At 34.8% G+C, this 20,435-nt stretch overlaps 1 protein-coding gene across 4 annotated transcripts in view; it reads left to right on the top strand.

The window, feature by feature from the left end:
* The window catches only part of EXOC6 (exocyst complex component 6), a 217,077-nt gene that overhangs the window by 136,476 nt on the left and 60,166 nt on the right, over window positions 1-20,435 (top strand). For 3 of the 4 annotated variants that reach the window (XM_030809250.1, XM_030809251.1, XM_030809252.1), the window contains exon 19: window positions 14,598-14,739. In XM_030809250.1, coding sequence (XP_030665110.1) covers window positions 14,598-14,739 — 142 coding nt within the window. Of the gene's footprint in view, window positions 1-4,731; window positions 4,878-14,597; window positions 14,740-20,435 lie in introns of those variants that run through there. The other variant, XM_030809253.1, reaches the window with a different exon arrangement.

Here is a 20,435-nt window from a genome sequence, read left to right as displayed (position 1 = left end):
TTAATGATTTTAGAACATAATATGCTTTCTTTAATTGAGAAACAAATATATGCTCAAGAATAAAGAAAGATACATTATTTGGATAGAAATGGGTAGTATCTAACTTTTAAAATCATTCTCTCCTTAAGAATTCTTTCTGAGAATTCAGCACTATCTTGAAATTTTTGAGATTTGGGTTTTAGGCTTGATTCTTCCAATTAACCGCCATTGTGAAAGCAGACAAATTATTTAACCTCTGGATTAATTTGCTAATGTCTATTTTATTTCATAGAGCTAAAAATAAAGGTTGTTCTGTTTTGCTTTCATTCCAGTTAATACACATAAATGGTGTGATAAGTAGTCCAAAAGAGTTTGGAATGGAAAATAGACCCTCTCCTTTCCCTTTCCCCATTTCCACTCCCAGTCTTCCAGACTGCTATTTTTCACTATTTGGTTTTATTACTTCTGGTGGTTATCTCAATAAAAAACAGAGAATATCTGGTGATCCTATGAAATACAAAAGTACAAGTAGCAACCTTTCCCTTCCCCTTTTTTAAAGTATTGATTGTTACATTTTTAAATCTCTTCTATTTCTTTCTTTTTTTTTTTTTGTTTTGAGACAGAGTCTCGCTGTGTTGCCCAGGCTGTAGTGCATTGGCGTGAGGGATCTCGGCTCACTGCAACCTCCTCCTTCTGGGTTCAAGTTATTCTTGTGCCCCAGCCCCCTGAGTAGCTGGAATTACAGGCGTGTGCCACCACGCCCTACTAATTTTTGTATTTTTAGTAGAGACGGGGTTTCACTGTTTTGGCCAGGCTGGTCTCGAACTCCTGGCCTCAAGTGATCCACCCACATTGGCCTCCCAAAGTGATAGGATTACAGGCACGAGCCACTGCGCCAAGTCTATTTCTTTATATAAAATAGTTATACTGTACCTCTATTTCTGGTTCTTTCTACTTTAATCAGTATCTTAATTCCCTTCTATTTGAAATAAAGGAGTTAGCCTCCCTCTCCTTTGCTCCATCAGTTCTTCCATCTATTCTCTTCTGATAGCTATACTATTATTTTTATCTTTATTCAGGTTATTAGTATTTACATTCTGTTTGACAACTACAATCAAATCTATCCTTTCTCCTAAGCTGGCTTTCCAAGCTAAACACTAGTAAACAGTACTGGTGTTTGTTATGATTATGCCCGTATTGTTCCCTTTACGCAAAACATAGTATGCTTGGATTTTTTGTTTTCCTTTCATTTTGGGGTCCAGTATCCAAGTTCTGGGCACTTGAAGGAGAATAATTCTAGCATCATGGCCAAATAGATTTTTTTAAATTATACTCCATTATTTAATGAAATTATACACATTTCAGTTGGCTTAATATTTAAAACATAATTTTTTCCTTTTTGATGAGTGAATATTGTACCTTCATCATATTGAGTGTTCTAATTTCCTTTCCTTCAGTTGTGTGAAAATGTCTTCTTTCCAGGAGGCCTCTTTTAAGAGGTCTTTGTCCCTAACCTGTACCAGTTGCTCCCTAGAACTGGGGCATAGCTGTTACCCTGGGACTTTCGTTCCTTGCTCTCCTGTGTTAGGAACTGTTTCTTGGATCCCAGGCTTCTTGTTTTTTTTTGTTTTGTTTTGTTTTGTTGTTGTTTTTTTTTAATTACTTTGCCAGTCGGTTTTGCTGAATTCCCATAAAACTTCAGTAACTTTAGTGACTTTCCCACAAAAGGGAAGTATACTATTTAAGTCCTTGCATATTAGAAAATGTCTTCTGTCTTCATGCTTGATTGATAGTTTGGCTGGTTGTATAATTATAGGTTGATTAGCTTTTTCTCTGTACTTTCATTGCATTTCTCCATTGTCTTCTGGCATCCAGGTTTTAGTATCTGTTTTAAAATTTGAATTCTTTAGCCTGGGCAACATGGCGAAACCCTGTCTCTACAAAAAAATACAAAAAATCAGCTGGATGTGGTGGCACACACCTGTAGTCCCAGCTACTTGGGAGGCTAAGGTGGGAGGATCGCTTGAGCCCAAGAAGTCTAGGCTACAGTGAGCCATGATTGCACCACTGCACTCCAGCCTGGGCAGCAGAGCAAGACCCTGTCTCAAAAAAAAAAAAAAAAAAACTGAATTCTAAGAAACATCAAGAGAACATACTCCTTTTCCTTCTTTTCCCTCTTCCTCCTTTTGCCCCATCCCCCTCTGCTCTCCTGTGCTCCCCTTTACTTCTCCCTACATAAGGAGCCTCAGGTCTCCCCAAAATATTCTTTCATTAGGGTAATTGCCCATGCTCTCTGGCTCTCTGGCCCTCTGGGTGGGGGATCATTGGTACAATTGTTTCAGAAATCTTCAGTTATTTTCTCTGTTTTCCATCCCATTTCTCATTTTTATCCTTGTTCGTACCTGCAACTCTGGACTTTAATGCACAGCTGGCTCCAAGCTCTACTGTACTACTTCTCTGTTAGCATATAATGGGCAATGGCTTTCTTTTCTCTGTTTCATCTGCTTTCTGTCTCGCAGAAAGCACCCCTTCGTGAATTCCCACATACACCTTCATTTTTTCTGCTGTTGAAAACATTTTATTCTTTTTTGCAGTTCTATACTTTTTATTTCACTTGTATCTCAGGATGGATGGGAAGCAAACACATTAACTTAGTCTACCATCTTGATTCTGAACAACTTGCTTCCTTCTCCTAGAAGATTAGATCATCTCTAAAGTCTCTGTATATAATATTGTATGTTTCTAAGCATCATTCTTTCAGACAAATGTAACGTCTCAATCCAAATGTTGATTTATTTATTCTGACACCTCATGTCCTCTTTTAGCTCTGCACTTTTCTGCCCTTTATTTTTTGGTTCACACTTTTTTCTAAGTATATGGGTTCAGATGGCCTTTTACATGATTGAAAACTATAAAGGAAAAAGGTAGTAGTCAACAGTACAATCATGGCTTTAACTATAAAGGAAAAAGGTAGTAGTCAACAGTACAATCATGGCTTTAATAACCCTTTATTTTATGTGACACCAAAAAGAATTGAAAAATACAAGGATTGCAATTTTTAAATTATGGTGTAGGCAGCTTTGAATACATTTATGTGTTTTCCCTATCAAATGAAAATATAACCATATATTGTGTGTATATATATATATAATCTCAAAAATTGGTTTTTCTTACTTGAATGTTAATTTTTAAAAACTTATAATGGCATTGAATAATGTTGATGTGATTTATTGAAAAATGATATATTGTGAACTATACTTTCATTATCACATCCTATGACATACATGGTAGTTATATGTTGAATGTTGACTAACTTTTATTGACTAGGTTACTAAATTTTGTCTGAATTTCATCTTAACTTTGTGGCCTTTATATCTGCTAAGACGTCTTTATATACACTTTGAAAGATTAAAGATTATGGAAAATATTGTTGAATAAAATAACTATGATGGTGGGATAATTTTACTAATGCAAATAAAATTTTATTCGAAGTTAATCTAGAAAAAAGTTAGTGTTTATCTAGGGTCTAGTCCAGTCTTCCAGAAGAGTTCTTTGTCTGGTTAACACAACTGCTGTCCCACTGCCTACTAGGGTTAATTAGGTTGACCAGCCTGGCTAGTGAGTATCTGCTTCTTCCATTTCTGCTTGTGGTTTCTTCTTTACTCATTGTGTATTTGGTGAAGAGGGCAGCTTCCCATATGGAGGGGGACCTTCAGTCTAGGCGTTACTGGAAGTTCAGCTTCCACTAATACATAAATTCTGGTTTCATTGACCTAATATAATAAAGTTAAATCCATATATCTGGGTAAATATCTTTTTCTAAAAAAAAAAAAGTACTTAAATACCATATATTTTATTATTAAAATTTGAAAAGTAAATTAGGTAATTTAAAAAATTAAATAGTACTTTAAGGATATTTTAATTAATTCTTATTTTACGGAATTAATGTTTAATTAATCCTTGATGTTTTTAAGGAATAAGCCAGTACCTTATAATTAGCACAGAACTACAGCAGGGGCATATATGTATTTAAATTGAGACCAGTGATTTAGTTTTTACTTTGGCTTGCTATTCACTCCTTAGGGGAGACAAAACATTTAAATAATTAGCTGTAAAATAATTTAGTGTGCCATCTTTCCTTGAGTAATTTATTTAAGCTATATTAGCAGATTATGTGAAGAAGTAGACTTATCCTAAGCATCTTCAGAATAATATATTCTCTATAATTTTGTCATTTTTGAAGAAATTGACATTTCTTTCTGTATTAAAATCATCTGTGGGAAGAGCTTCTTGTTAAATATTTAGATTCCAGTGCTTGACCCTAGACCTAACTGAACTAAAATTTTTGAAGCTTAACAAGCTGCATTTTTTGCTTAATGTTTAAGAATCACTGCTCTATAGCACAGAACCTTGTCAAAGAACTTATGTGTTCTAAATTTGCTTATTCAGTAGACATAAGTGCTAAAGCTCTTGGTTTTTTAATTCTGACTAGACAACTTGATGAGAGAGACAAAAGTTTGGAGGAGGATTTGTCTGATTAGTATGGATGTAAAAACTCATGCCTAAATCTTCAAAATAAAAAATGATAGTCACATTTATGTGATAGATGAATGCCTCTAAATTAGCAACACACACAGAATGAACTTGCTTGTTTTAGAGTATATTCCCTTTTGCTACTTTAAACACTGATTCTGTTGTGATTAGAATACATTTTCCTTTTTTATTTGATTGCCTTGCTGACTTCCTTCTCAGACTAACAACAATGATCACGCAGCCATGTCGGTAAGTAGATATAAACTAAAGCTAGCATGTAAATTAGAAAATAATGAACTTCCTGCAGGCTTATTTTTCTCTGCTTAGGTATTTAAAATAAAGGCTAATTACTTTGGCAACATCCTTGATAAATTTTTAGTTTTGTGGAAACCTAAATTTGAAGGTAATATTAGTTGTCTGTGAAGCAGTCAAGATTCTCTGAGACTAGATTGTAAAAGCACTGCACTCACCTCAAATGCATCTTAATATTAAGGTGCATTTGGAAACTTCTCTGTGGTCTTTCCTCATCTGTAAAATGAGGTATATGGCAACATATACCCTACAGATTTTTGTGAGGTTAAATGAAATAGTATACCTAAAATGTTTAGAAAAGGGCTTGGCATATAATAAATAATCAAAAAATATTAGTTGTTATCGTTACTTGTTTCAAAGATGGTTTATGCTTTTCCTGAATGCTTTTTCTCTACCACCCTGATCCCAAACTGCACTCATAGAAGTCTAACCCAGTGCATGACCCAGTGTGATTCATGACCCAGTGCAGGTATTTCTTTCTCATCCCAGCCCAGTATTGCTCTTCTGAATTGCCTTAGCTCTTACCTTTTTTATGGCTTTATCATATTTTGCTTTTTTTCCATATTTGTCTTTTTCACCTTTACTTGTGAGCTCTTGACAGAATAAGAACTAACAAGTATTCTTCGAATGTATAAATATTGAAAATTCTTCTTAGGGAGAAACAAAATCTTATCTAGCATTTGAAATGTAAATGTTCCTAACCTACATCCTCTTCTTTCTGTTCTTATTCCTGTTACTGAAGTTCAAGTTTTGATTATTGTAATTGTCTTCTAATTGGTCTCTACCAACAGTGTCTCCTTACGTCAGTCCATCCTATATACCAGTGCTAGATTATTCTTTCTGAGGCACAGACTAATTTTATTTCCCTATTCAGAAACATCAGGGGTTCTTGATTATCTATTGAATTAAGTAGAAATTTCACAGGCTAACAAAAAGAAAATTATCTCAGCCTTTTCCCACATATATTTCTGAGGCTGGACATGGTGGCTCATGCCTGTAATCCCAACACAGTGGGAGGCCGAGGCAGGTGGATCACTTGAGACCAGGAGTTCAAGATCACTGGCTGACATGGCAAAACCCCATCTCTACAAAAAATACACACACACACACGCGTGCGCGCGCACACACACACACACACACATTTCTGACCATTACTAAACACGTGCATCCAAACTGGCATATTCCTTGTGTCTTGGATCTATCTTGGATTTTCTGCCTTAGCTTTATTTATAACTGTAAAAATCCTGGATCTCTTCCCAAAGACATTCTAATGCAACCTCTTTCACAAAGCCCTTGCTGATTCCACTTAATTACATGTGGATACTTTGTCTTGCTTTTATGGTCCTGTTTATATTTTATACTACTGCTGTTTGTAGACTTGCCTTCTTTTCCTTATTGTAGAACTTACACCTCTTATGTCAGGAACTACATCTGTTTATTCATCTTTATATATTCAGTAACACTTAACACAGTGTCTTACACAAAGTAGTTGCTTGATTTGTGTTTTTTTAAGTAAATATGAAAGAAATAGTGAAGAAATGGACAACATGGTCATTTTCTTGTTTGTATAAAGAGTATAAAAGTATACTGCCTAAAAAATCAATTTCCAAATTGAAATTTGTCAAATAGAGAATACTGTCTAGTTTTGAAGTGAAGGTGCAATCTATTATTCTCAGGCAGAAACTTGGAAAATACCTGTATGAGAGTTATTTAGTAAAGATGATACCAGTACTGATTAGAAACATTTGTATGTATACTTTATTCATTTCTTGCACACCTCAGTGAAGGAAAAATACAGTAACTAAAACCACAGCTCTCTAGACTCAACTGTAAATTTAGTAGTGATCAAAACAAAAGACCCTTTAGCACCAGAATAACTGTTGCAAATTCCCAACATTAAGGAGAAATACTTTGTCCTGTTGAAGACACAGACCCTTAAGCTTTCATTTGCCCTTTTTACTCACTCAATATAATAATCATTGAGTACTTATTAAGCTTGCTAACAGATTTCCTGCTGATGAACCATATAATTCAACATACAGAAGTGATATTCAGAAGTAAAACTGACTGTGCCATCCAAAAACTCAAATTGTTACCATCAATTTAAGGAGGCAGGGACAGATGTTGGGATCAGTTTTAGATAAATTTGCATTAGAGATTTTGAAAGTTTGGCACTTGAATGTCCAGTATTTTCAAAAAGTTCTTTATGTTGTAGTTATTTCTGTGGGAATGAAAGTGGTGTTTCTATGACATATTTTGATATCCATTTTTATATTATATCCATTGTTATGAGTTAATTCCAAGTATACAAAAATCAACAAGAACAAACAATTGACAATATAATATATCCCTGTATTGGAGAGAGTTAAAAAAAGCTTTGAGAGAAAATATTTGAAAAAGTTGGAAATAGTCAAGGTCCACTCTTTGAAATAGAATTTTTATTCTTATTAAGCTTTTTCTTAATGTTATAAAACAGTTGATTTTCACTACTAGATGTTAATTTTTTAAAATCTTGCTTCTTAGTTGAAAATGAACATATTTGTATTTTGTAACTCTAATCCTTTTAGACATTTACTAAGTTGTCTAAGTTAGTCAAATGCTGGCTAATCTTGGTGAGAAATTTAGTTTCATAAATTATAAGTCTTAAGTTTGTATATAGCATAGCATACTTAAATATTTTCCTGATGTCAAACATTGCAGAAAACAATATTTTGAATTGCTCTCGGTCAGGGCTTAGTTGGAAGTAGTAGTAATGAAAGGGCTTTTAAAAGGAAACAACACGAGAGTTTTAGTAGGAAGCCAGTGGATTAGGAAAAAACTATATAAAATGCAATTGAAGCTGTAGACCTTAATGAGAGTTACTTCATTCATGTTAACTAACAGAAGAAAGCAAAGCCACGTTTTGTTAGGAAGGTTGAGACTGTTTTTATATATTTTTTTCTATTTTAAGTTCCAGGGTACATGTGCAGGTTGTGCAGGTTTGTTATGTAAGTAAACATGTGCCATGGTGGTTTACTGTCCCTGTCAACCCATCACCTAGGTATTAAGCCCAGCATGCATTATCTGTTTATCCCAATGCTCTCCCTCCCCCAACCCCAGGGAGGTTGAGACTTTGACTGCACTCAGTCTCTGAGTCATTTTTCCCCCATCATAACCTGTTTCACAGAACATGTTATTCAAATGTGTGCCTCAGCAAATGAAGTTCTGCTTGTACTAGACTCTGAGAGTCAATGTCAAGAATTGAAACCTAAATACAAATTCATAAGTGACAAAGACCTACTTTGTGCTATCTTTTTGTATATGGCTGTTTATAATAGTCTGCCACCTACATGTATGAAAGGGGAGCCAGTTTGCTTGAGTGACATTTGTCCAGTTTACTAATTAATGATTATATGTAAACTACTTCTGTTGTCTAACCCGTTAGTGATTCTGGCAACTTTTTTTTTTTTTTTTCCCAAGACAGAGTCTGGCCAGGTGTGGTGCCTCACACCTGTAATCCCAGGACTTTGGGAGGCTGAGGTGGGCGGGTTATGAGGTCAGGAGTTTGAGACCAGCCTGGCCAATATGGTGACACCCCGTCTCTACCAAAAATACAAACATTAGCCGTGCGTGGTTCCTCGCGCCTGTAGTCACAGCTACTTGGGAGGCTGAGGCAGAAGAATCGCTTGAACCTGGGAGGCGGAGGTTGCAGTGAGCTGAAATGATGCCACTGCACTCCAGCCTGGGTGGCAGAGTGAGACTCCATCTCAAAAAAAAAAAAAAAAAAAAAGGGTGAGTTTGGCAATATCATGGGACTGCCATGGCAGAAGCAGTGATACTTGTAGAAAGCTAAAAATTTGGATACTGCATGCCTTCTAAAGCCATACTCAAAAGATTGTTTACAAAAAAAAAAGACTGCCAAAGTTTGATGAGCCCTATGATTGGGATAGGGGAAGTTTTGAGGGAAGTAAAAATACGCCACGTATTATGCAGTCCTGAGGTTTTCCCAGTTCAGGAAAAAATTTTTCAACTTTTAAGATGATCATGTTCTACTTCTCTCTCTCTCTCTCTCTGTATGTGTGTGTGTGTCTTAAGAGTAGACATTTCTGTTACTGTCTCATACCCTTATGATTGGTAATTGTTGGAAGGAGAACAACCTGAGAGGAGAGAATGGGAATTTATAGTTGACTGTGGGATTGTGGTTAACTGATGTGTCCCAATTCATTCTTTCAGGGCTGGAAGTAGTTAGAGATGGACAGAAACAGAGTATAAGAGGAATACAGAGTATAAAGAGGTATTTGGGGGAATGTTGTGGGTGTTAAAATGAGTATATTTTGATCTATGAATTTTAGAGCATAATTTCAAAAATTTATCTTTAGGTGGGCAGATCCCCTGGGGTCAGGAGTTCAAGACCAGTCTGGCCAACATGGTGAAACCCTGTCTCTACAAAAACACAAAAATTAGCTGGGCATGATAGCAGATGCCTGTAATCCCAGCTACTTGGGAGGCTGAGGCAGGAGAATTGCTTGAACCCGGGAGATGGAGGTTGCAGTGAGCCAAGATTGTTCCATTGCACTCCAGCCTGGGTGAAAGAGCAAGATTCTGTCTCAAAAAAAAAAAAAAAAAAATTGTCTTCAAGGTAGTATTAATGTTATTTAAACTCACTAAGGGAATTCATCCTGATATTTAAAGCTTTATATCATATCTATTCTGTATTATTGAGAATCAGACATTTCAGTGTTATGTATAGTGTTCAGCCAGAAAATGAATTAAAACCGATCTTACTAGGTAGAGAAATCCTTGTGCATTTGTGAAATAATCTCGGGGAAAGTTTCATATTCTATGTTATAGGTATCTTTTTCCTGATTTCATAACAGTATTTACATTTGAACAAGATGTTTCATATAGTAAAACTCTAGATTAGTGGTTCTTATATAAAATGGAAGAGTAACAGATTTCTTGAATTGAAATACCTGTTTTTCAACTGTACTTCTTTTTTAATATTTCAATTAACTTTTTAATTTTTAATTTTAGTGTTTCCATCTGATGAAATACCTCATTCTTTCAGTATGTGTATTTTAAAATTTAAATTTAAAATGTAAAAGAGCTACAATTTATAACATTTTAAAATACACATACTCTTTAGGAGAGCTACAATTTATAGCCTTTTAAAATACACATACTGAAATGAAATTAAATTCATTAATTTATGAATTTATTCATTAATTCATTCATTAATGAATTAAATAAAAATTTAATTCATTAAAATACTTCCCTTCTTTTGCCTCTGAAAAAGACTGTTTCATAGTCTCATAACTGAAATTTATGTAGCAAACGATGATAGTGAGTTTGTATAAAATGATAATATTTTACTGAGTTAATTTAGATAACTTTAAAAAGCCATACAGAATCAGAATTAATGAAGTCACTTATCAGTGTTAGGTTTAATATCCAAATTGACCATGATTTTATTTCGGTTTTCCTTTTTTCTTTGACAAGAGTTAGACTTTTTAAACAAAGTCTTTTATCAATGTAAAGAATAATATGTTGTACAATATATTTGAATCTGTGTGTTTCTTTTTACTTAAGTAAAAAAGTAGTTTATTGTACAAAGTTAGCCTTTTGTGGGAATATAAATAAAGAAAAATGGACTCTCCTGGAATCATTAAGGGTGAGTAGACCAATACGGAAAGAATGTGATTTCAAGAGCACATTTTAACATTAAATGTACTTGAGAGAATGAAAGCGGCATTGGAAAGTGCTTTCAAATAATTACAGTTGAAATCAAACCTTTTTTTAATAGACCTTTGAAATAAGAAAATGGTGAGACACAAATGAAAACTTCAAATGAAAATTTAAATGGGCCAAATTAGCTTTTAAGTGTTCTACATTTCTCTTAAAAATGTATTAGAGTAGATCTATGAAAACATTACTTTGAAAACAAACCAGTTTCGAGCCATAATCTAATAAACTATGTTGTGTTTTTACCTTGTTATTTTATGATATTTCACAGAAAACAGAGTATCTTTAGCCTAATCTATGATAGTAAATTATTTTGGAAATTTGTCTTGACATACAAACAGATGTGTTTTCTTAATTCTTTTTAAACTGAGGGTTGGTGGTTTGTGATTTATTGTTCTTGTGATTGGCATTAAAAGCCTTATTTCACAGCTTGCAGTGAGGGACTATTGGGTAAAGAGTGGCTGTGTTCCACAAACTAAATTCAAAAAGTGTCAATCAAGGTCTCACATAGGTTACTTAGAGAATGAGTTTTCTTACTGATTTCACCAAATGTCGCCTCATGCTGTCTTTGATTGGCACAGCCTGGCAGGGAGGATGGATGAATCTGTCACCGGCAGGTTAATTGTGTTACTGGTCTCAGTCTGACATCAGGTCTTTGACTCTTAAGTGGCTCAATACAAAACAAATTAGCAGATTGTAGTCATATTTCTCATTCTATATGCTTTGACTTTGTTGAATGCAGTCCATAAATCATATTGACTGACACACAAGTAAATGATGAAAGCTGTTTTTGAGACATGAATCTAGAAAGCAGCACTGTGAAGGTGCCATGGAAGGATGCATATGGTTGACCCTTTGGGAATTTCCTAGGAGCCAAATGTCTCTTTACCACAATTGTTCTTAGAAGAAAAGCTTTTCGGTAATGCAAAAAGGATCTAATATGTCAGCAGATTCTCTTTTACAAGTTCCTTTGAAATATAAGAAGTTTGTCTAAGGGTTTTCTCTCTTTGCAAGTTGTTTTCAGCCAAATGTTAGAGCAGAGTAAAAAAGTAATTACCTTTAAAAGCTTAGCAGGTGTTTTTACTTACTTATTGAACTTTGTAAAGAGAGGGAAAATGTTGGTAATAGTTGCAATTAATTTTTCAGATGAGGGCAGGAGAAATTTTGAGGTGCTTGAAATTTATTAAATGTGCCGTATTTTCTCAGTCACTTCACTTAATTATTTTGGCTCTTTTTGTTATAATGTTAAAAGAGCATCTCTAATGAAAAGGGCTAGTTTTTAAAAGACCATTGTAAAAGTACTCAGACTATTTTTATTCTAGAAAATGATATATTATTAAAGGCATCAACAATAATAATAATAATAATAATAGTGTTCAGAAGATTGTACCAGAGTGTGCCAACGGCTATAGACATTAAAAATAAATTTTCAAATATATTTTTGGGTGTGTAAATTTTTGGAGTGTTAACATTTCTATCTAAAAATATGTAGTAGATGAAGTTTAAGAATAGTTGTATACATTTTATAGTTACAAAGTAGACATTTAAAAAAATTGTATAATCTCATGGAATATAACTTTTAAAAATTTTAAAGAATCTGAACCTTTGATATTGTGAACTTAAATTTTGAGCTATTTATTTCATCTGAAGATTTATAAAATATTTTATAAATATTTTAATCTTCTATCTTTGAGAACAATAAGCCTGTATTTAGTATGCCTAATCAAAAGAAATTCAGTGTTAGGATTTTAGTATTACACATGATATTTAAATAAAGAGCTAAATTTGTGTGTGTGTATGTCTGTATGCATGTGTGTTTTCATTACTTATTTCCACCAGGTTTCTGGAATAGCCTGTGTCTTACCATCGTTTTCAGCTCCAGTGCTATTGCTATGTAATCATTTGTAGCATCTGAACCCATGTTAAATTTTAAAGGTTTACATAAAACAATACCACTTATATTGTACAGTGTGTTTGCTTATGAAATTAATAGTAATTTTCTGGCAGTTTATTAATCAGCTTTTGCAGTTAGTACATGATAGTAGCAGCATGCGTAGGACATGGAGCTGATTTGTTGGAGAAGCACATTAAACTAAAATGCACTAGTTGTTCCATTAGGTCAAAATGACATTTCCATTAAGTATTCCGAAGCCTATTACATTGTAATTAAATGACATGCCATTGATTTCTCCTTTCTCTGCTTCCCCACTTCTCATTCATATTGATATTATTCTGCTTGGGGAATGGAGCTGCATGTCTCCCAGACTAATTCCTCTTGAGTTTGGGGGATCTTGAATCATGCTGGGTTTTGCATTGTTTGTTACATTCCTTTTTGGCAGTTCATCAGTATCTGTCAAATATATTGTTTGCATCGGCTTTTATCTGTTAAGTTTTTGATTGAGAAATTGACATTCTGTTTCACATATGCAGTTTTTCACTGTGCATAGTGTCTAAATGCAAAAAACTCATTCAAAAAGTTGTTTGTTTCTAGTTTGACTTTTAATGTGTGATTTAACAAATGTTGTAATAAGCATCTTGAACATGTACTTATGTTTTTTATTACCTTTCTCACAAATCAACCCTATGTAATATGTTTTTTTACTAATATATTGTAACATTTCTGTTTGGGAGATTTTGGTCATGATTTTGTAGCTTTCTGGCCTTTGAGATAAGTAGGAAAAATATAATTATCAAATATGACTGGGTAAATATTTGTTAATGCAAATGACGCAAAACATGGCATGTCTTCCAAAAGCAATTATTTCTAATGATATTCATAGATCTTTGAATCCTATCATAGTAGTCATTCCATCACCAAATCACATAATTGTCAGTTGAAGGTAGCCATCCTAGGAGCAGTATTACACAGGAGAACTTTACCTAAAAGAGTTTTTATAATATTTTAAACTTCTAGTTGAAATGCAAAACCTGCTTAAAAAAATAATTTATCTTTGGGAGGCCAAGGCAGGCGGATCACAAGGTCAGATCGAGACTATCCTCGCTAACATGGTGAAACCCCGTCTCTACTAAAAACACAAAAAATTAGCCAGGCGTGGTGGTGGGCACCTGTAGTCCTAGCTACTTGGGAGGCTGAGGCAGGAGAATGGTGTGAACTCAGGAGGCGGAGCTTGCAGTGAGCCGAGATTGCGCCAGCCCTGGCCACAGAGTGAGACTCTGTCTCAAAAAAAAAAAAAAAAATTAATTTACACTAAAAGTGATGTAGTTTTGTGAGTCAGCTGTGTAATGCAGAGGCTAAACATTTAAAAAGGACATTTTTAAGAAAACAATTTAGGATATCGGTGAAAGTTCATGTAGAGTTTTAGGAGATTATTATAGTAGGAAATATTTTTTAATGATGTATATTATACTGAAAGAAAACCGCAAGTATTCAACCACATACTTCCAACCTACCAGATGATTTAAAAACTTAATTTCTAAAGCTAAATGCACATCTGTAGATAATCTTGAAGTCATATTGGTAGACAAACCTTTTTTTTTCTGCCAGTGATTGAAGCTATGCTATAGACTAATGTTCTGATTAGAAGTAAGGACTTACGATTCAAAGGGTATTTTGAATTTTAGCTGTAATTTAAATAGCAATAATAGTAAATTATACTGTTAACTTCCTTTATTCTGACTTGGTTAATTAGGTAAAGAAGAGATGAAGGAACATTATATGGATAAAATGGTCTGTCAGTATGACTTATTTTATGTCATAAGTGTCATTTTAATATGCATTTCTAAAGTGCTTTCAGTATTTTGAGAGATCTGAAATAATAGTTTTTAACTGGTATTTTGATTTTCCTTTGTGCGGTTAGAGCTTTAATGATATTTATATCCTGAGAAAGCCAAGTAAACTAAGAATATTAATGTTAATTTCTATGATATAAAGGCATAACCACTCAGAATACGGAGAGAGGAAGGAAAGTAACCACTATTGTACCGAGCATAAGCAACAAAAAGAATGCCAGGTGTATGATTTTTCTGATTCTTTACGATGTATTTCTGTGTTTGTTTATTTGTTTGATTTTTGGTTTGATTGTTTTAAACAGGGGAAAGTTGCTCAGACAGCTTGCATGTCAGCCTGCCAGCATCTGTCAACATCCTTAATGCAGATGCTACTGGACAGTGAGTTAAAACAAATAAGCATGGGAGCTGTTCAGCAGTTTAACTTAGATGTCATACAGTGTGAATGTAAGTACTGTATTGGTTTATTCTTATGTATTACTAGGAATCTATGCTTAAATTATATGAAAAAATGTATTCAGCAGGATAGTTCAGAAAGGAGGGAGAAGGCCTGGTTCAGCTAAACTTTTAGCAGCCTTAGGAGTAGGGCTAACTTCCTGAAACAGGAAGATAAAAGTATCTCAGCTTCACATTTAGTGCCTCTAGAGAGAAGCACTGAGTGGCATTCCAGATTGGATATTTAAAAACATGATTCGTTTTCCCCATTATTCCTTGTCTGGTCATTCTTGCCTTTTTCTAGGACTCTCCTAATGTTTGTCATAAATGAATGAAATGATTCTGTCATTCTTACTTGTCCTGTAAGTAACTTTTTAGATACTTGCTAGAAGAATAAGCTTAGGACCTTGCATTCCAAATGAAATTTCTGAATTTTTGTTTCTCCTTTCCTTAGATTTCACGAGGCTTTAGTATTGCCATTGTTTTTCACTTTATTTTTTTTAGGTAACAAGGCTAGCAGATTCCATAATCTAATGTTGACTTTAGTCAATCAGCTTCAAAACTGGACATGCTATTTGGTCATTAGCCTTGTTACATGTGCTTTTGGATATGGGTTTTATCAACCCTCAAATTGTAATTCTTTAAGTACAAGATAGGAGTATATGTGAGCAATTTTCAAGCAGTGCTTTCAAATAAGTGGTACACTGGTTAAACAATGAAAATCCCTGGTTGACAATTCTATCAGGCACCACAGTTGATAAATTGAAAATCAGCGGGGCACAAGAAGGATTATAAAATATTTGTCTAAGGAAAAATTTGCAATAATGTATTCTTTGTGAAAGACATTAAAAAATTAAATGTCAGCAGTTTGCAACTGAAGCAGAAATGACTGATTTTTTTCAACAGATATCAAATAGTTGTGTGCCCACTCTGTATAAGGCATTGTGCTAGGAAAAACATCATTAATAATTAATAATAAATAATTAGGCTCTTTGGACAAGATCAATTGTCTGTTGCATACCACACACACACACACACACACACACTATACAAAGTTTCTAAAAACCTACCCATTTATTTAAAAAACAAGGAATGTTTATTTAGAAAACAAAAGAAAAATGGTTTTTTTCCTAGGGAAGAGAAAGATTAATTTTCTTTTCCCAGGAAGCATTTTTAATTTTCTCTAATTAGAAAACCTTTATTATATTTCTTTCTCAAAGTAAAGCTATCGTTTGACAAATATTTATTTATATATTTATGTTTTAGTTTTTTGAGACAGAGTCTCACTCTGTCACCCAGGCTGGAGTGCAGTGGCACAGTCTCAGCTCACTGCAACCTCTGCCTTCTGGATTCAAGTGATTCTTGTGCCTCAGCCTCCCAAGTAGCTGGGACTACAGGTGCGTGCCAACACGCCCAGCTCATTTTTGTATTTTTAGTAGAGACAGGCTTTTGCCACGTTGACCAGGCTGGTCTCAAACTCCTGGCCTCAAGTGATCTGCCCACCTCAGCCTCCCAAAGTGCTGGGATTATAGGCATGAGCTACCACCCCTGGCCTATTTTGTATTTACAACAATATCCCAAAGAAACACTTTTTTTTTTAAGTTTTTTTTTTTTTTTTTAAATTACAGATGAGGTGTTGCTGTGTTGCCCAGACTGGTCTCAAACTCCTGGCCTCAAGTCATCCTCCTGCCTTGGCATCCCAAAATGCTGGAATTGGAGGCATGAGCTACTGTGCCTGGCCATTTTTATAAGTTTTTAACCTGAAAGTAATTTTTATTCCCATTCCACAAATACTTTGAAACTGGTTTCTTAAGTTTCTTTAAAAGTTGTCTTATGAGATCATTCCAGTATGACATTGTATGTATAAATATCTTATATAAGCATTGCTCAAGACATTTTTGTGTTACAGTAGTCCCTCTTATCCACAGTTTTGCTTTCTGCAGTTTTTGTTACCTGCTGTATAGTACATTAAGACATTTTGTGTGTGAGAGAGAAAGATACCACATTCACATAACTTTCATTACAGTATATTGTCATATGCCCTCTATTTTATTATTTTTGTTGTTAATCTCTTATTGTGCCTAATTTTTTTTTTTTTTTGAGACAGAGTCTCGCTGTGTCTCCCAGGCTGGAGTGCAGTGGCACAGTCTTGACTCACTGCACCTCTGCCTCCTGGGCTCCAGCAATTCTCCCGCCTCAGCCTCCTGAGTAGCTGAGACTATAGGCTCCCGCCACCAGGCCCGGCTAATTTTTTTGTATTTTTAGTAGAGACGGGGTTTCAACATGTTGGCCAGGCTGGTCTCAAACTCCTAACCTCAGGTGATCCACCTGCCTCGGCCTCCCAAAGTGCTGGGATTACAGGCATGAACCACCGTGCCTAGCTCTGTGCCTAATTTTTAAGTTAAGCTTTATCATAGGTATATATGTATGTATGTGAAAAAACGTAATTAATATAAGGTTCATTACTATCTGCAGTTTCAGGCATCCACTGGGGGTCTTGGAACATATCCCCCATGGGTAAGAGGGGATTACTATATTACATCTTTAGTATGGCTTCAAAATAACTAGACGATTGAACTACCTTTGTTGGCATTTGATGTGTCTTCTAAATTAAATTTATTGCTCAAAGATGGAAATTACTGTTTGATTAGACAAGTTCAGTTGTCTAAATCTTCTCCCTATTCTCTTACCTCTCTAGCCTATTGACATTTAGAGAAAGGCCCAAACGCCCTGGAATCTTTGCCTCGCTATCCTGCCACAGGATAGTTTCCACTTTCAGATAGTCGTGTGGGCAGAGTTGCTAGAGGCTCCTTTTAAAACTCTGATGTTTTCTTTAAGAGCTAGTCTCTTGGAAAAGACCAAGAAAGGTCCTGAGTATGAGCTATAACTCAAGAAAGCCTGGGGCCATTTGCAAGAGGGGTAAATCCTAGCCTGACAGGGGCTAAGGTCCTGGACTCCAAAGACAAACCACGGAAGACAACTCAGATTCCTTTAAGATTTTGTGTATGGTTGGCTCTACTTCTTAATACTTCTGTATTACCTTAATCATTACTTCTGAATACAGTAACATGCATTTACTACTCATGGGACAAAAAAAATTGATTAAAAATTTTTGTGTTTATTTCACTATCTCTGGTGTTCTCTTTTCCAAAAGACATCTTTTTACTTAAGTAGTATAGCATGGATAAAGAAGTCTTTCTGGTGCAAAAGAACCATCCACCTCTCAACTTCTGACTTTCAGTGATTGATATATAAATCGTTTAAAAAATGAAACTTAGCTTTCTCTAATAAATATGTTAAAAGAATTTTAAAAATACGTTTTCATGTTAAGTATTTTTATTTGTTTAAATCTGGAGGAAAGTAGTTCTTTAAATACACAAAGCTTATTCTCAATTTTAATGTAGTGTGTATGCTTTCTGCATATTGGGGCAGGGAAAGGAGAAGAAAGGGAGGCAAGAAGAAAAATCTAGCTAGGTAGTGGAAAGGCTAGAGTGCCTGGTAAGTCTGTGAAGAGAAAAGTGTCTGGATACCATGGGAATCAACTGGAATATGAAGAAGAGGAAAGGCAGGTAGTTCAGATGGGGAATCCTAGAAGCTAAAAGATCATTGAGTTTCTTCACACACCTGTTAATAACATAGACACACTCACACACTCCTCCATCTTGAAATCCTTTCTATAATAAACCTGCCAAGTAATTCTCCAGCCATTCCTTGAACATCCAATCTGAGAGATTAAATACTCTTCAGAAAATACATTTCCATACAATACATCACTTTATCAGTCTCTCACACTGAGCTGAAACCACTTTCTCTCTAAATTTCTCTTAATAGACCTAGTTCTACGTTAGGGTTAAAGTCACCACCAGTCTATATTGTGTTTTTGTGCAAATTAGAAAAGGTGTTCTCAGTGAAAGGAAAAAGCCCTCTAGAGCTGCCCCCTTTATCTGAATTAGAGAAAGTTTACTATTTTCCCATCTGGACTTGGCCCCTACCAAGGCACATAGCTTATCAAATAAAACATTAGCTGAATTTAGCTCTCTCCTTCCGATTTTTCTCCTCAGTTGGGCACCTGTGTATAGCAAGCAGCCTGACAATTATCTGAAGTTTGGCTTAGGGTCACACAGGAAAAAACAAATCTTTATCTACAAGCCAGTTACATGAAAACAGCTCTTACATCTCTCTAAATCTTCTGAAGGCCAGACATCAGTAATTCCTTATTCTTATTCTTCTTATGTGATATAGTTTTAGATCCAAAAATCTTCTCTGAACAAACTGGTTTAACTATCTTCTCTTTCATATCTGATACCCCAGATTAAATATAGAGATACTCAGGTGTAGCTTTGCTATCAAATACCTTGTTTCATATTCTATAATTGATTAATAAAGCCAAAACTGTTAAACCTTTTTCAGTAGCTGGAATATACTTCCAAATCATTGAAGCTACAGGATTCTGTTATTTCTGTGTATTCCGCCCCCCCTTTTTTAGTGATTGCTAAGCTCTGTTTTTCTTATCCTATATATGTATGGTTGGTTTTTATTTTAGGATTTTAAGGTTATCCCTAATAAATTTTGAGATGTGTTCCATAATTAGCCTATTGAGATCTTTTTATATAAAAAGTTAATATCTGTGGATTTGTAATCATTCTTTCTACATATTTAACAAAGTCATTAGCAAAATATTGAACAAAACCTGTTGTTCATATCCTTAGATACCGAACATCAGTCTCCTGAGATACAGTACATCATCAAAATGTGGTCCCCAAATGAGCAGCAATAGCATCATGTGGGAGCTTGTTAGAAAATGCAGATTCTTGGGCCCCACCTGCTTAATTGGGAACTCTGGGGATGGGGCCCAGCAATTTGCTTGAATAGACCCTCCAGTTGATTCTGTTGCATGATAAAGTTTGAGAACCGCTGTATTACATGGACCTCTCCTTTGTATCTATTTAGGTCAATTATTCAGAACCTTATGGGTACCTTAAGATTTCTCAGCCAGTTGCTAATCCCCTGATTGAATCTAACTCACAGTTTGGCATCTTGCTCCATGTTATGAGCAGCTTCTGTCAGAAGCCTTGCTAGCATAAAGAGTTAATAACGGCAATTGAATTTTCCTTATCTACCAGTCTAATTACCCTTTCAAAGAAGAAAATGACATGACTCGGATTCGTCATAAATCCGTATTGACTCATAGTGATCACTTTCTCTTGAAGACTCTCAGAAATCTTTACTTAATAGCCTGTGATTGGTTCTCAGGATTAACATAAAATCCTGCTAGTCTGTGATGTGCTAGCAAGAGAGCCATAGTCCAAGAAGTCCAGTAGCAGGGATCAGGAACTCGGATTGGAAATCATGAGCCACCAAAGAAATGCTGGGCAACTCAGAAAAGGTGCTTAAATCGTAAAATTTAAGCAATAAGAAGTGACTTTCATTTACAAGATTGAAATATAAGCACCAACAATGATCTTTATTCTGTGCTAGATTTTCCTTTTATTTGGTTTAATCAGAATCCAAATGTTTATTTTCCCATTCTTGTTACTCTGGAAAACATCATACATGTATTTCCTCGGCCTCAAAATGTCAATCTGCAGGTAGAAACAAATAGCACATCTAGATGTAGTGGGGGAGGTGGAAAGGTGGAAATAATTCAGTTACTGACAAATTATTCTATACCATCATTCAGCCATGTACTTTTTGTTTTTGTTTGTTTT

Source organism: Nomascus leucogenys, chromosome 3 (genome assembly GCF_006542625.1).
Source record: "Nomascus leucogenys isolate Asia chromosome 3, Asia_NLE_v1, whole genome shotgun sequence".
NCBI lineage: Eukaryota > Metazoa > Chordata > Mammalia > Primates > Hylobatidae > Nomascus > Nomascus leucogenys.
The sequence above is the reverse complement of the archived record's forward strand: the minus strand, read 5'-3'. Positions and strand labels throughout refer to the sequence as shown.